The sequence below is a fragment of the Orbicella franksi genome, chromosome 10, assembly GCF_964199315.1.
Source record: "Orbicella franksi chromosome 10, jaOrbFran1.1, whole genome shotgun sequence".
NCBI lineage: Eukaryota > Metazoa > Cnidaria > Anthozoa > Scleractinia > Merulinidae > Orbicella > Orbicella franksi.
The window spans coordinates 2,506,781-2,521,780 of NC_138154.1; the positions used below are offsets into that span (position 1 = coordinate 2,506,781).

Below are 15,000 nucleotides of genomic sequence, written 5' to 3' on the forward strand. Positions count from 1 at the left end.
AGAACGGCAGAGCGCTGTATAATATTTAGTATTATACGAATGAGTGCGTTTCTTCTGGTGAGCATTCTTTGAATAGTGGTGGCGCTGGTAAACTTCAAGTATCGATCAATAGACCCTTTTGTCTCACAAAACTGTGACACAAGTTGGGGTGTGCTGTTGCTTTATTTAATAAAAATACTTGAACATTAAATCATACTCATTCATTTTAATATGAAATGTAGTTAACTTCTTCCCTTACTGAACTCAAACATTATCGGTTGAAGTTAGAGTAAATTTAGATGAAAAAAATTTATTTAGAATACAAAATCATAAATTTAAAACTTTAGTTTACATGTAGTGTAGACAAAAATCCGTGATATTTTTTGTTGCAAACAGAATACTCAAGAAACAGAATTCAAGAAGTTCCTGATGGCTGTCCATGCCAGTAATGTAGAAGAACTTCAATATTACAACATTGTAGTAATTTACAAATGAAGAATGTACAGAGTTTAATGTGCAGGAGGTTATGGAAGAGAAGTTACCTTATGTACAAAGGGCATTCTGGTTTGACACGAGAAAAGAAAGCACAAGGTAATTTGTTTGTAAATTACAAATAAAATAGCTCTTTTACATCTCTCTCAAAAACAGGAGCTTACCCTCTCCCCATGGAAAAAAAAAAATTGGAAATTAACACCTGCACAAAAAATGCCATTAAGAGTATGTTCAAAATACCCTATTACCTAAATATAAATATATTTGTTGCTTGACTGCCCCCTAATAAGAAAGCATTATTACCACTTGTACCGATTTTTAGAGCCATCTGCCACTGACTCTTTCTTCCTTCCTTTTCAATAAAAGTGTCACCAGTGTCTCATGGATAGAGATTTAAATTATCGCCGGCGGCTAATACAATGTCAGTTCCAGAGAACCTTCGCGCGACGTACAGCAAAAAAACCTTACAAGCCATGCAGGCCGAGCGCGCGGTCAAGCGGATCACCTTTTCCCGCACTGAAGCCAACCCCGGCGATACTCTGTACGTTCGCGTTTCCAAGCTGAACGCGAACGAGGTTCTGGTGCCGGGCTTGCTAGCGCTTGTCTTTAAGATCGACCTTTCTGGAGGGCACGCCAACAACTTCCTCGTCCAGAACGTCACGCGAGCGCTTGTTGACAGGCTGCACGTGAAGTTTGGAGGCACTCCCCTGCATGACACGGTTGGCTATGGCATCTACAAAATCTTTGATGACCTTTTCCTTTCGCAGGAAGAAAGAGACAACAGGATCCTCGAAGGGATTCAGAGTGAGAAACTATGCAAGATCCGCTCAGGCGCGGGAGACAAGGAAACCTCGGGCGTCGAAGCTGAAAAAAAGCTGAACGAGGTGTACAGGAGCAAGTACCGGATCAGGCTGGACCATCAGGTCTTAACCGACCACGGCGTTTCCTACCCCCAGGCCCTTTACAATGACCTCTCGTTCGAAATAACCCTGGCTGAAGCTGCACATGTGGTCAATGGCTCCGATACAACCCAGCTGAAATACAAGCTGACCAACATCCAGCTCGAGTACGAGATGATCCACAGCAAGACGCTGGCAGACGAGGCGCATAGCGTTTACTCCAGCGGAAAAGAGTTCGCCTATGACCACGTGAAGCGTTCCCAAGTGGTGACCTTCAAAAAAGACACCGACACGAGGAAGAACATCAAAATCGATGCCCAACAAAGGTCGCTAAAAGCCCTCCTGCTACTGTTCATAGAGCCGTATGCTGATGGCACGAGAGATTCAGAAAAATACGTCTTCCCGGATCTGACGAAAGTCAGCGTCACAATCAACGGCTTGCCCAACATGATTTACAACAACAGCGTCGAAGGCAAGGACATGTGGGAAGAGGCCCAACGCTTCTTCATGAAGGAAAAAAATAAAACCGAGCACATGGATGTGACAAAGTTTTACACCGGAGACAATTTCGGGCTTCTGATTGATATGCGCTCCATGGCGGACCAAGACATTCATGGAAGTGGCAAGCGCATTGTGAACAGTACAGACGGGGTCCAGCTGGAAATCGAGAGGAAAGCCGAAGGCTCAGGCAACGTGAACTGCCACGTATTCGTCATCTCCGACTCCCAGTTCAACATTATGGAAAGACAGCTGGAATCTGTACAGAATTGAATAGAACATGGACCCAAGCAAGATACCCTTCAACGCTCTCATCGTGGGGTCGACCAATTCAGGCAAATCGAGGTTCATTGTGGACCAGCTCTACGGCCCTTTCCGCGGCAAGTTCGACTATATCGTGCTCATCTGCCCGACGTTCACGCACAACAGGACCTACCACCGGCTTGGCGAAAACGATCTGAGAATGGATGTGATAGTCTGTGAGCAGCACGATGTGGAAAGCTGGTTGAAGCTTGTGAGATGGCTTTCCGAGGGCACCAACACGCTCATAATTCTCGACAACTGCGTGGCCTCCAAAGAAGTGAAAGGGCGCACAGGCGAGCTGGTGAATCTAGCCTTTTCTGCACGACATATCGGCATCAGCGTGTGGGTGCTGACCCAGAAGTTGACCGGAATAACAGCTTCCTTCTGGGAGAACGTGGCGGCGATCGTCCTCTTTTACACCCCCTCGGCCAGGACAATGAAAGCCATCTTTGACGATTACGCCGGCGAGCTCTCCCCGGATGAGTACAGAGGATTGATTTCAAAGCTGAAAGAGCGAAAGTTCTCTTATCTTGTGTTCGCGCTTCGCCACCTGTACGGGGTAAAGTTATTTGAATAAAAAAATGCGAGCTGTATATAACCTTCCACAATGTCTGCAGAAGACGCATTAGCAGATGTTATGAACCTTATTGAAACGGAGCCCACACCGTCGAGTGGTCTTGCAGGCGGCCTTGTTCCAACCGCTCCTGACATTCCTGCTCTTTGCGAGCAGCTGGCCATGCTCGTGTCCACAGGCAAAGCCAAAGAGGCTATCGGAGTGCAGCTGACCCACGAGAAGGTGAAGCGCCTGAGCGACAAGGAGGTCGAGAAATTCGCCAAATGCTACGAGACGTACGTGGGCTCGAAGACGACGGAAAGCCTGATCGACAGCTTCATTTTTCTTGCAACCAAAGTGGTCGGAATGGCCGTCAAAATCAAAGACATCGGGGCTTACCAAGAAGAGCTTAGAAACGACTACATCTTCAACAAAGAGCTCTCCAATCTGGCCGGCAACCTTTCTTTGAAGTGCGGCCGGTTTCTTGCCGTGGCCAACGTGGCGCTGATCACCACGAAACATGTTGATTTTAGTCCACAGTTGAAGGAGCCGAGGCACCCTTCTCGCGATGAACAAGGCAATCTGCTTGAGGGCGTTGATGAAGTACTCGGCTCAGCAACTGCAGAATAAAGGGTCACCATTCATCAACAAATGCGGAGGTCTTGCTGACAATTGTTAACATTTGAACTTTTTTCATTTGCTTATAATACGGTTCGCTTCAATGTCAACCGAACAATCCGAGAGCGTGCCTGCCGCCGTCACTGAGACCAAGGCAGCGCCTTCCGCCGTCACTGCGCCTCAGGTAGAGACCAAGGCAGCGCCTGCCGCTGATACCACACGGCAAGCGACGACTCAGGCTGCAACCACGCAGAGTAAAAAACCCCAAGCGTGTGGCCGCCGGAAAAATGGTTGCCGAAAGAAGTCGTCTGGCCCGAGAAGAACAGAAGAAAGCGGCCGAGGCTTATTACGCAGAAAAGCAAGCGAAAGCCGCCACAGCGGCCCCTAAGCCAGCCGTGTCTACAGAAGGTGAAAGCCCAAAGAGCGGCGGCCTTTTTGGCCTCAGCACCAACCAATGGATTGGTATTGGCGGCATTGGCGTTTCCCTGGGCGGGCTCTATTACAAGCGTGAAGAGCTCATGGCTATGGCCAATGCCGCATTAGACAAAATTAGAACGCTGAAGCCCACGCCTTACCCGCTTCTGAGCCTGCGAGTGTCAAGCCAAAACCTGCTCGCGATACACGGCCAAGAGGATTAAAAAAAATGATTTAAATGTTTGCGCGTGATTCATATCAACATGGTCAAAGTTGATGTTGCCAAGTTTCTCGTCTCTTTCTTCACCTTTTGTACTATCTTGAGGGTGTTGTACCTCTTTAACAAAGATGCCATTCTCTTTACCGCAGAGCTTTTGAAAGAAGCCTTTGGCAGCGAAGTTGCAGAAGAAGAAGAAGAAGAGGCGTTTTGTGCCAAGTGCGCAGAAAAGGACGCGGGGAAGACAGATTAATTTTGTTTTAAACTTTCGCTCTTTCTTTATATCAAGAGCGCCATGTCAGACAACAAGCTTGTCAAGACCGTCGTTGACGCTGCAACTATCACTGGATTAGCCGCGGGCATCGGCTGGGCGGCGAAAAAGGTTGTGAAAGAGAATTTCACTTCTGATCCCAGCAGCAGCTTTATGAATTACATCAAGTTCACCGTCATCGTGGCGGGCAGCATTGTGCTAAAAGGGTACCTTGAGGACCAGAAAATCCTCCCCGCCAGCATTTGAAAAAATCTTCAGATAATGTATACCATGGCGAGCATCGCTATCATGATTGGCGGGGCTGTGTTGAACACCACAGCTTTTATTGGCGGTAATTATCTGGCGAAGGCGCTCGGCGGGGGCGGCAAAGCCGCGCTTGAAGAGAAAAAGCACCACAACAAGGCTCTCGAAGATTATCAAGCCACTTACGCCAAATACACGCGTGACTGAACACAGCTTCTCGACTGGATCGCGACCAACGTGCAAACAAAGGAGCAGGCCAGGCAGAACATGACCAACACGGACTACGCCTTCAAACTCTACAGCCAGGTGCATCCTGACGAACAGATGGTGCCCCCCAAGGAGCCGAAGTTCTCAGATTTCTATCAGCCGAGCGAGCATCAGAAAAATGGCGAAATCGCGTTCGTTGGCACCGGGGCGCTCGCTCTGGGCTACGCGGCCTTCCGGTTCGTTTAAACTTTTTTACACCTTCCTCGTATGGACGCGAAACTCGCAAAGATTTACTACAGCCCCGGGGGCTACTGGAAAGGCATAGCCGCGATCAAAAAATTGGCCGAGGCTGCCAAGGTACCTGAAGAAGCCGCAAAAAAGTGGCTGATCAGGGAAGCGCTCTGGCAGATATACCTCCCTGCGCCAAAGCGGATTCCTTCGCCGAAATTCGACGTTCCCACGCCCAACAGGGTCCATCAGGCTGACCTTCTTTTCCTGCCGCACGACAAGCTCCCGCGCGGCCGCAAAGTTTTCAAATACGTGCTGACCGTTGTCGACGTGGCCAGCCGCTTCAAAGAGGCCAAACCCCTGACTTCGAAAAATTCTGATGAGGTCGCGCTAGCCTTTCAGAAGATTTAGAAGCGCTCGCCTCTCAAATGGCCCGAAATGCTGCAGGTTGACCCCGGGCGCGAATTTATGAGCCCCGTCACCAAAGAGATGGACAAGCACCAAACCTTTATCCGGCGCGGGCACGTTAACATTCACCGCGACCAGGCCATTGTCGAATGTTTCAACCGCACTCTGGCTGAGCCATTGTTCGGGCACCAGTACGCCGAAGAGATGCTTCTCCCGGTCCACTGCCTGGGTGAAAAGACTTCCTGAAGTTGTTTCGGCTCTGAACAACGCAGTCACAAGCCTTATCGGCATGAAACCCGCCGTCGCCATCAAAGAAAAAGCTGTTTACGCAAGGCCGTCGACACCTTACACGAGGCCTGTTGGAAAATGCGAAAAAATCCTCCCCTCTCTTGTCCAAGTTCGTTATCTCTACCAGCCTGGCGAGCTTGAAGGGGGCCTGCAAAGAGCCACGGATCCAATCTGGTCTTTGAAAGTTTACAACATTGAAAGGTCTTTCATCAAACCCGATCAGCCCGTTCTCTACTATCTGCGTGATGGGCCCGAGCGCAGCTTCGTGCGCGAAGAGTTGCTGCTTGTTCCTCCGAACACTACTCTTCCTCCCGCTGACGTGAACTAGATGTGATATTCGATTGGTTCGGTGTGTATCCCGTCGGGCAGCACCCACCGCTTGTCGTAATACGCACTTAGACCCAGCTTGTCCTGCTCGTATGTGACCATCTTCCCGTCCCGCATCCTGAAACCTCGGTTTGTGGCCATGTCCCTGCTTCCTTCCAACGCTTTCTTGAACTGCCCCCAAGTCAGCTCACTCTGCGTTTTCGACACCCCCTTCATGCTGAACTTCTTTTTTTCACCCACCTCCCCTTCGTCGGCGAAATAGCACTTCGAGCTGAGCGTGATCATCCGGCTGCCCTCAAACTCAAGTTTGAAGAGGCCTGGTGTCCGGCCGCTCCACTTGTCCCAAGCCAGCCATTTTCTTTTTTCCGCTTCGAATTCTGCCTTCATCTCTGACCGGACGACGTCCTCGAGCCTCTCGCCCGAGATCGCCATGTAGTTGCTGTCCGTGTCCATCTGGATCAGCTCGAAATCTCTTCTGTCGACATACTTGTCGAGAAAGTCGTAGTAAAATTCCAGCATCCGCAGCTTCGCAAGCTGGTAGACAGCGGTTCCGATCTGGAACGGCCGCCTTATTGTCACCCGAGGCTTCCGGCTTTCTAGCTCGTAAGCCTCCCCGATCTCGTTGAGGTCTTCGAAATACGCACTCTGCAGCGCTCTGTCGACTACCTTCTCGTCTTTCGTGTATATCACGTTCCTTTGCCGCTCCAGCGCTTCGATGAACTTCCCGTATGCGCTGTTTCCCAGCAGTTTGAACACTTCTGCCAGCTGCACCTTGCTTCTGTCCACGTCTCCTGTCCGGCGAGCCTCAGTCACTTGCTCTATGAACCACGTGAATGGTTTGCCCGGGTTGTAGTCAATTGTTCTGTAAACTTTCTTCACAACTGCCCCATGGTCTACGTACCACTGCAGGAGTGGCGCGTACACCAGCATCCTTTCTGCTGACAGTGCCCCCGCAAGCTTTTTTCCATCTCCACGCTTTCTGCTCGTTTTCGCCAAGTATTCTTTCACGTGCTCCGGCACAGCTTCGGCCGGAACGGTTTTGTTGTGAAAGAAAGGGCACATCTCTTCGAACTTTGGCCACAACTTTTTCGGAATCTCGATGTCCACTTCCGCGAAACTGAACCACTCTCCATATTTCAGCCGTTCCACCAAAACTTCGGCCTCTTCTCCTTGGCGGCCTTCGCTGTAATTTTTTACACTCCCCCTTCCACACGGCATTGCTCTCAGCATCGTTGAGGGATAGAGAGCATTCACGTCGTAGCCCAAAATCTTTTTGCACAGACGGGGTTCTTCTAACTGATGCTCCCTTATCCCCGTCACGCGCGCTTCGTGGTACCTTGTGAAAACCAGGCTCGGCCCACCCACAATTGCCGTTTTTAGCATTCCGTATTCCTCTCTGCCGGGGCAATACAGATCTGCTCCGCGCTCTATTGCCCCCCGGAGCACATAATGCATGCTGACTCCTGGCAGGCTTACAGCATCTTTCAGGATGTCTATTCCTCTCTCTGTGTAGAAGCTTTTCATCTTTTCCAGCGTCTCGAGGCCCGGTGCAACATCAAGATTGTTGTAGTAACGCAGCCAGTCTGCGAAAGTCCGCATCCCCTTTTCTTTGAACACCCGCTGACACTCCTCCCACTCCTTCTTCGTGAGAACGTATCCACCTTTCAGCTTCGAATACCATGCCTCGTATTCTGGGAGCCCTGGGTAGTCAAGCTTTTCCGGCCCATCAAACCATTCGTATGGGAACCACGCTTTCGCTGCTTCGCTTCCGTATGCTTTCACCCATTTCTCGTAGCTCGTGCCCGGGCCCAGATAGTTTATGATGTCCAGGAAACACGCCCTGCTGATCAGCAGGAACATTGTTTTGTTCCCCTTCTTCGCCACTTTCACCTTTTTGTTTTCATCAGCCACTGCGCTCGCGAAATGGCTTTTTATCAGATTTAAGTCGTATGCGCCTGAGTTGAAGCCCACCACAGGGATCTCGTTGCACCATTCGTACATTTTTTCTGCTGGTCTTTTGGCAGTAAATTCAGGTCTTTTGGCAAAAACTCCTCTCTCACCCTGTCCCCGATGTTTTTCTCGCGGCGCTGCAGCTCTTTCATGAACTTGCTTATCAGCTCCGCTGGGTTTTTTTCGCATATGTGCGTCGGCTCTCTGTCCAACGTGTCGCCTATGCTCACTGAGATCGGCACGTGCGCGCTTTCTATCGTCAACGCACCTGTCAGCTCTTTCCGCTGATTCGCATCTCCGTACGCCTAGAAATCGTAAAAGATCGCGTGCGGGTATGTTTGCGTTTGCTTCCTCAGCAGTTCTCCTTTGAGAAACCTGACTTCGCAACTCCAGGCCTCGATTACTCTGTAGCCTCTGTTGCGCAGTGAGGCCGTTCGTTTCACCGTGTCTTCGTACAGCTGTTTTGCCATTTTTCCGCTTGCCAGGACCTCTTGTCAGTTTGGATAACATTTGGGGCATCCGTGGTACTGGAACACCGTCTTTGTTTCGGGATTGTAGCCGTCAACAGGCGAGGCTTTCATTTTCCCGCTTACGTTGTCCCTCTCCAGCCATCTCTCTCCCCCATGCCCGCACATTGCGTGGTGGATGTGGCTTCCCCTCCGCTTCGCTTCTCGCTCCAGCCACAGGATCACTTGTTTTGATGCTGAGCCCTTTGGGGGGTACATCACTTTCTCGAAGGTTGTCAGGGGCGCTTCCACTTTTGTCCCCGGGCACCAGATCACCGTTTCTCCCGTGCTGTAGGTTTCGTGGTGACGTTGCAGATTCCATGAATTTGTGAACCTCTGCCCGCAATGGGTGCATGCATAAGTTTTTGCTAGCTTCGCGATGTCTTTGATCAAGAAAGCGTGCTCTTCATAGACACCTATCGTCAAAAGGTTTTTTAGTTTGGGGTTCGGGTTTTTTCTGAGATGCGATACCACTTCGCCGTCTTCCAAACGCTCAGGCTTGTAGATGCAAATTCCCAAGCAAGATGCAACGGGCAAGCCCTCGTTCAGATGGATTTCCACCTTGTCGAGCTTGTCCAGAGACGTTTTTCTGAAGTTCGGTGGAATGACTTTGAGTTTGCAAAAACTCTGGGCCAGGCTTCGAGCTTGTTTTGTGCAACGGTCCGTGTGCGCCCCTCGGTGCACAGCCAGACACCGCCAAAGGCACAGGTTGTCTCTACGTGTCCAACGCCATCATCGCCCGGCTATGGGCAAGGTTGCGCAGCCAGTCAGGCAATGGCCCTGTTCCCACCAACGGCTGCCTGTCGAGCACAACTTTCACATCAACGTTGAAAAAGCCTTCCAAAGCCCACTTCGTGTTGGGCCTTTCAACTCTTTCGTTGTCAAGACGCTCTTCTTCCCAGGTGTTGAGCCATTTTTCTGTGTCTTCTAGTTTGTTATACCACTGTGAGCCCTTGGGGTTCGAATAGTACACGATTACCATTCTGTCCTCAATGTTCCACAACTGGTACCCGAAAACGTGCCGAAGATAGAATGACATGCTTACTCTTTCGCGTATCTTCGCCATGAACACTGGCGTGAGGTTTCTCCCCAGACACCTGATTAAGTGCCATCTTATGAAACACCGGCCTGTTGTCTCTTCTTCCCCCTCTTTCTCTTTATCGTCGTACAGATCCAGAATCTCTCTCTGGTAATCTGTCGCTGTTCGAATTCTCCGCGCAGGAAAGGGGTCGTACTCCCTCAGAAGCGCTTGCACTTCTCTTTGCCTTCTTTGGCGTGGAGGGGCTCTTGGCTCGTAAGAATTCGGAACAAGCGTCTTTTGCAGACACGCCTGCGTTTCTTGAGAAATCGGTTCATCCAGCACGTTCCCGACAACCTTTCTTACCGCTGGCGGGCTTTCTGCAAGAAGTTCATCGAAATAACGCAATACTGCCGGGTCAATTTTTGCGAGTTCTTCTTCCAGTCTTTTTTGAATGCTGGAAGACATGGCTCCTGGGATATGATGACAGTCACCTTTCTCTAACTGGTGTGTTTCTTTCTTGCAGCTCCAGCAAAACAAACTGAAAATCTTTTTTTGCTTTTTCTTTTTTGTGGTAAAGCCTCGTTTTTAGCGCACCCCCACCGCACTGGCTGCACAGTCGGTAGTCGCATAGAAGACCGATCCCGCAGCCTCTGCACGGCTCTGGCTCTTTCATTCCTTTCTTCAGCTGGTAGTTGTGCTGGCCTCAGTACGCCCCGTAACAGCGCTTTCTGCAGCTTTCTTTCCGGCCCCGCTTCAGCCACCCGCACTTGTTTGGCGCTTGTTCCATCCCGGCTCTGGTGGTATAACACCCCGGGCTCGCGCGTTTCTAACATACAGCACTCCCCCGCGAGGGGCGGTTGAAACCCGTCAAAACCGGTTCTTTCCGTTCTTTCCTGTAGCCGCGGCCGCCTTGCGTGGCTTTGCGCTGCGCGGGGGTTCCTCTGTTGTTAGTAGTATAGTGGGAGGTAAACAAATACTATTTCAAAGAGGGGGCTGCATTTAACCATTTCACAGCCCCCAGCTTCATCCGGCCTGAGCCTGTGAGGGCCGGACTTGAATGTGGGGGCTGTTATAAGGTAAAATAAAGCCCCCTCTGCGAAATGGTATTTGTTTACCTCCCACTATACTACTGATTATTTAAGTTCACTGTACCACAGATTATTAATTATCAACCCAAAAGGTTTACTTTGGTTGCAGGATAAAGTGCAGAATAGAATACACACCAAACAAAACCCAACTTAAGAAACAGACAAAACAACCTGAAAGAACATTATATTTTAACTGAAAATACTTAACCTGACATTTTGCTTTGCGGCCCTAGCTGTGGAAAATGGGAGTGGGTAACTTTACACACTGTGAGATGTCATCTCTCCCCTGGGCCTAGAGAGTGGTTATTATATCAGTGAGTGAATTTAGAAACATAAATGTAATACTCCATATGAGAACATCATGTTCAAAATACCTCTATATGAGTGTCCAGGGGGCATGCAATGTCATAAAGTACATACACATCAATAGACTTATCATCTGTCTCATCCAGCAGATTGTTCAAAATCCAAACTGGATAGGCAAGTCTGAGGATAGTAAGTTTCCAAAAGAACACGTTTTTAGTGACAGGCAGTATGTACAACCTGCAATTGGTAGATCGAAAGAGCTACGATAGGTTCCATTTACCAACATGTGTACCATAACTTGGATCTATCCAAAAGATCAAAACATGTAATTAAAGGGTGCTCTGCATTTCATTAGCGTGACCTATTTAAAAGATTTTCCTGAACCCATCAGTCACACAGTGGATCCCAAGATACAATAACTATCTGACTATAATCGTTAAATTTTGAATCCTTTTTCACCTTTCATTCAGGGCCTGTTTGCTTCACGATTGGCCTGTAAAGCACAAAGAGGAAAAAAATTAACAAAATCTATTTAACGTAAATAATGGACCTCCAACTTGGTGAGTTAAAGCTATTTTTATTTAAATACCACAATCATTACCTTTCACCATGTTTCATGTTGATAATTTTTTAGGAAACTCATGATGACAGGCTCTGCCAAATATTGCAGTTTCACTGAGAGAATATTGAGATCTTGAACGAAGTGCATCCCCAGCAAGAAATTCACTACATGCCTAGCATGGTTAAACAACATACATCTTGTGTGAACATATGAAACACACTGAAAAGAACATTATGGCTAATTGCATTTGCAATTAAATATGCATTTATAGCCTCTAGGGACACAGTGTTAGGTATACGAGCACATGCACAATAACATTTTACTCATCACATTAAATTTATAAGCACAGTATTTTCAAATGTATTATATAGCAATATAGAAAGTAAGGCCAACTATGTTCATATTGTTTGATATCTTATTGCAGGTGATGGTATCTACAGACCTCATTTGCTTTCCTAGTTGTTGGGTGTTGCTGAACAAACTCTTCCACTTTTGAGTCATCATCAAATACTACTGTTCCAAAGAGAGGATTTCGCACGCTTCTGCCTGCTGACTTTTTGCGACCAATGAACAGTACATCCATTGATTCAATTGAAGTACCCTGATTCTGAGGAATAAACAATTAACAATATAGTCTATAACATATTAGAGCAAATAAGCAGTAAAAAAGGAAAGTCTAGTCTTAATCGGACAGGTAAGTTAAATACAAAAGCCAGACAACAATTAATATTTGGAGTGAAAAGTCACAAACATCTATCATACAGTTTGGATTAATTCAATACCTAAGGAAATGGAAACATAACCTAGTAAAAGGACAATATAACCATTGACATTGTTTACAACACTTTGCAAATTAATACATGACTGTACTTCGATTGCAATTTAAGTTGCAAGGTAAAATATAATAATTTGCAAACACCAAAAACCACCTAGATATATTTGCAAAGAAATCAAATTTTGCTACTCCACTTTAATAAATTTGTGCCTTCTTTCTACATGCATCTACTAATGACAGATCATTTGCAAATCAGTGTGGTATCTAGACTTTTCCTGGGTACTACTGTACATACTGTACCTTGGTACAAGCAGGGCAATCAATAGCATCAACATGGCTACTAGCTGCACTTGTTGTAAAGTTCAGAGTGCCCAGTTTATGGCGATATATTCTAAAAAAAATAATATATACACCATTATGTACTCTAGATGGAAAATTCTATATTACTGATGGTTCCATTCTGGGGTTCAAGACAACCTGATACCTCCATTAATTGTAAATGATGGAAGAATACATTTATATGCCACTGGCAACTTGAGCATGCACATTGAAGTCTCTGCTATAATTAGGACTAATCAACTCATGGACAACTATTTTGCTTGGTCACGTAGCTTTTATTGTAAAGATAGTATGAAGGAAAGCAAATTGCTAAGTACAAACCTTAATTCTTCCAGACTGTCTATGGCCACTGGATATAGCTTTCTTTGGTTCTTAAAACCAACCAAGCAATATAAGAATATATATTAAATAAATGAAAAATCATGTCTTTGAAAAATTAACATCACATTCATGTTTCATTAAAAGTAAGTGGATACTTTAATGTTATGACTAATAAGAACCTTAAGTTAAGAAAAAAGGTTCTGTTTAAAAATTTGGTACATGCTATTAGACATCCATGATGATTTTACAATATATTGAAATTACTAGCTAATTTATATAGATTAATTCAAAAAGAATTCTTATTACAAAATCTTGAGGTCAGCCACTGATTATAGAATAACCCATGTATACTCTGGGAGATAATTTTTTTAGTATCTTTAATGTTATCACCACACGTTAAAATCATCAATAAAATCAGCCACATTCATGAAATATATAGCATACAGAACAATACTGGCCATAAAAATAAAGCTCTATTCAAAAATATTTAAAAAGTCTTAAGGATCTTACTGGGAGAGAGTTAACATCATCTCTTAGGGTCTGAAGGGCAGCACAGAAGTCTTTAACAGCCACTTGGCACTCAAGATTTAAGGTGTGTAGCAGCTTCATTGTTTTATTTTGGGGAACTCAAAATAGTTAATTTCCCGAGTTTAACAGAGTGGGTCACATGATGTAGATCTCGTATTTCAGGGGCTTCAGTGGCTCATTTTCACTTTGTTCATGTTCGGTTCACATGCCATTTATTTCATTCAGTATTATGTATTTCACATAAATCGTCTTTTCATCTCTTAGTTATCATGACTCAGTATAATTTACGATTGCTTCCTTCTCATGATTATGCGGCTATGAATGCTGCTGACAAGTTGGATGAGAATGAAGAATTTCATGACAGTTTCGACTTTCCGCAAAAAACGGCACCACCTGGTACCAGTACTGGAAATCCTTCTGGTCAGTCTTCTACACCTCTCGCTCAGAACAAAGGACCAAATGGTTCACAAGACGAGATCACCGAGTTAACCGCAGCTGTTGTTCAGGCTAAGGCAGAGAACAATGAATTAGAACTTCATGCAGAGGTGACAAAATTGAAGGCCGAGCTTCATGCGCTGCGTAAGCGGAACGCTCATTTACAGAGTCAAACTGCTCGTGTCAACGCAGTTTCCACTGTTCCAACTGGATGTGCGGTGGCTTGGGAGCCCTCTGTGACCATTAATCAACTCCGTGCTGACCTGGTTTTGACTGAGATGGTTTCCACTGAAATCGATCAGCTTGGGCTCTCTTCGAGCAACTCGGAAGATGAGGGTGTCGCGTCCACCAACAAGAAACACACCCGAGGTAAGAAATTGCTGTCAGGAAAGACTGCAAAACTTACTAGTCGAGTGATTGTTCTGCATTTATGGCCTCATAGCTACCTCAGTCTTGCACATGTGTCCAAAGATCGTAATTACGACGAGCTAACCCTTGCCGAATTCGCTACTGGGTACGCCTCTATTTTGCAGTTAAAAACCCTTCCTCCTGATGAGCGAACTAGATGTCTCAATCATTTCGTGGTTTTAATATACCTTATGACACAGTTCACCTGGCCCACCATACGAGAATTTCATGCTGCTATTTTGTTTGAAATTGAGTGTGGTCGTGTTCATCGGGGCGACTCGTTCGCTCACTTGGAATCTCGACTCCTTTGTGCTACGGGAAAACCTGTCAGCAATTCAAGCAGTTCAAACCACTTACTGGTATTAGAAACAGTCATATTATTTGTTGAGGTTATTTATTCACTGTTGCTTAAAAGCTCGATCTGATATATTATCCAGAACAAAATATACATTCCCTCAATCATGAATTGTCTGCAATCTCCCACAGTCTTCGTAGACATTTCTTCAGCCAACATGAAAAGTGCAGGAAAGTTCTGCGCGGACACGGACTTCCCGGCAAAGTTGGTGTTGCAAGATGTTGGACAGGCAGCCACAAAGGCAACTAAGGTAGTGTAGGATTTACAAGTATTTTCATTATAAAATTTTTTGAAATTCAATTTAAACATACCAACTGATTAAAAGTCCTGCAACCTTGAAGTGGCATTGCGTTGATGTTAAAACTCCAGAAAACTTGGACGGGAAGCTTTCAAGCTCAAGGAGTTGTGTTTCCATCAGAGGAGAGAAAGAGGTAATTTTCTTTCAAATCTGTTTTGCTCAT

General features: G+C 46.4%; 1 protein-coding gene across 1 annotated transcript in view; it reads left to right on the forward strand.

The window, feature by feature from the left end:
• Nucleotides 1–2,141, forward strand: part of LOC145499533 (uncharacterized) — a 4,426-nt gene extending 2,285 nt beyond the window's left edge. The window contains exon 1 of the mRNA XM_081479051.1: nucleotides 1–2,141. This exon is cut by the window's left edge and continues 2,285 nt beyond it. Coding sequence (XP_081335177.1) covers nucleotides 891–2,141 — 1,251 coding nt within the window. The 5' untranslated portion in view covers nucleotides 1–890.
• Nucleotides 2,142–15,000: the final 12,859 nt, after the last annotated feature.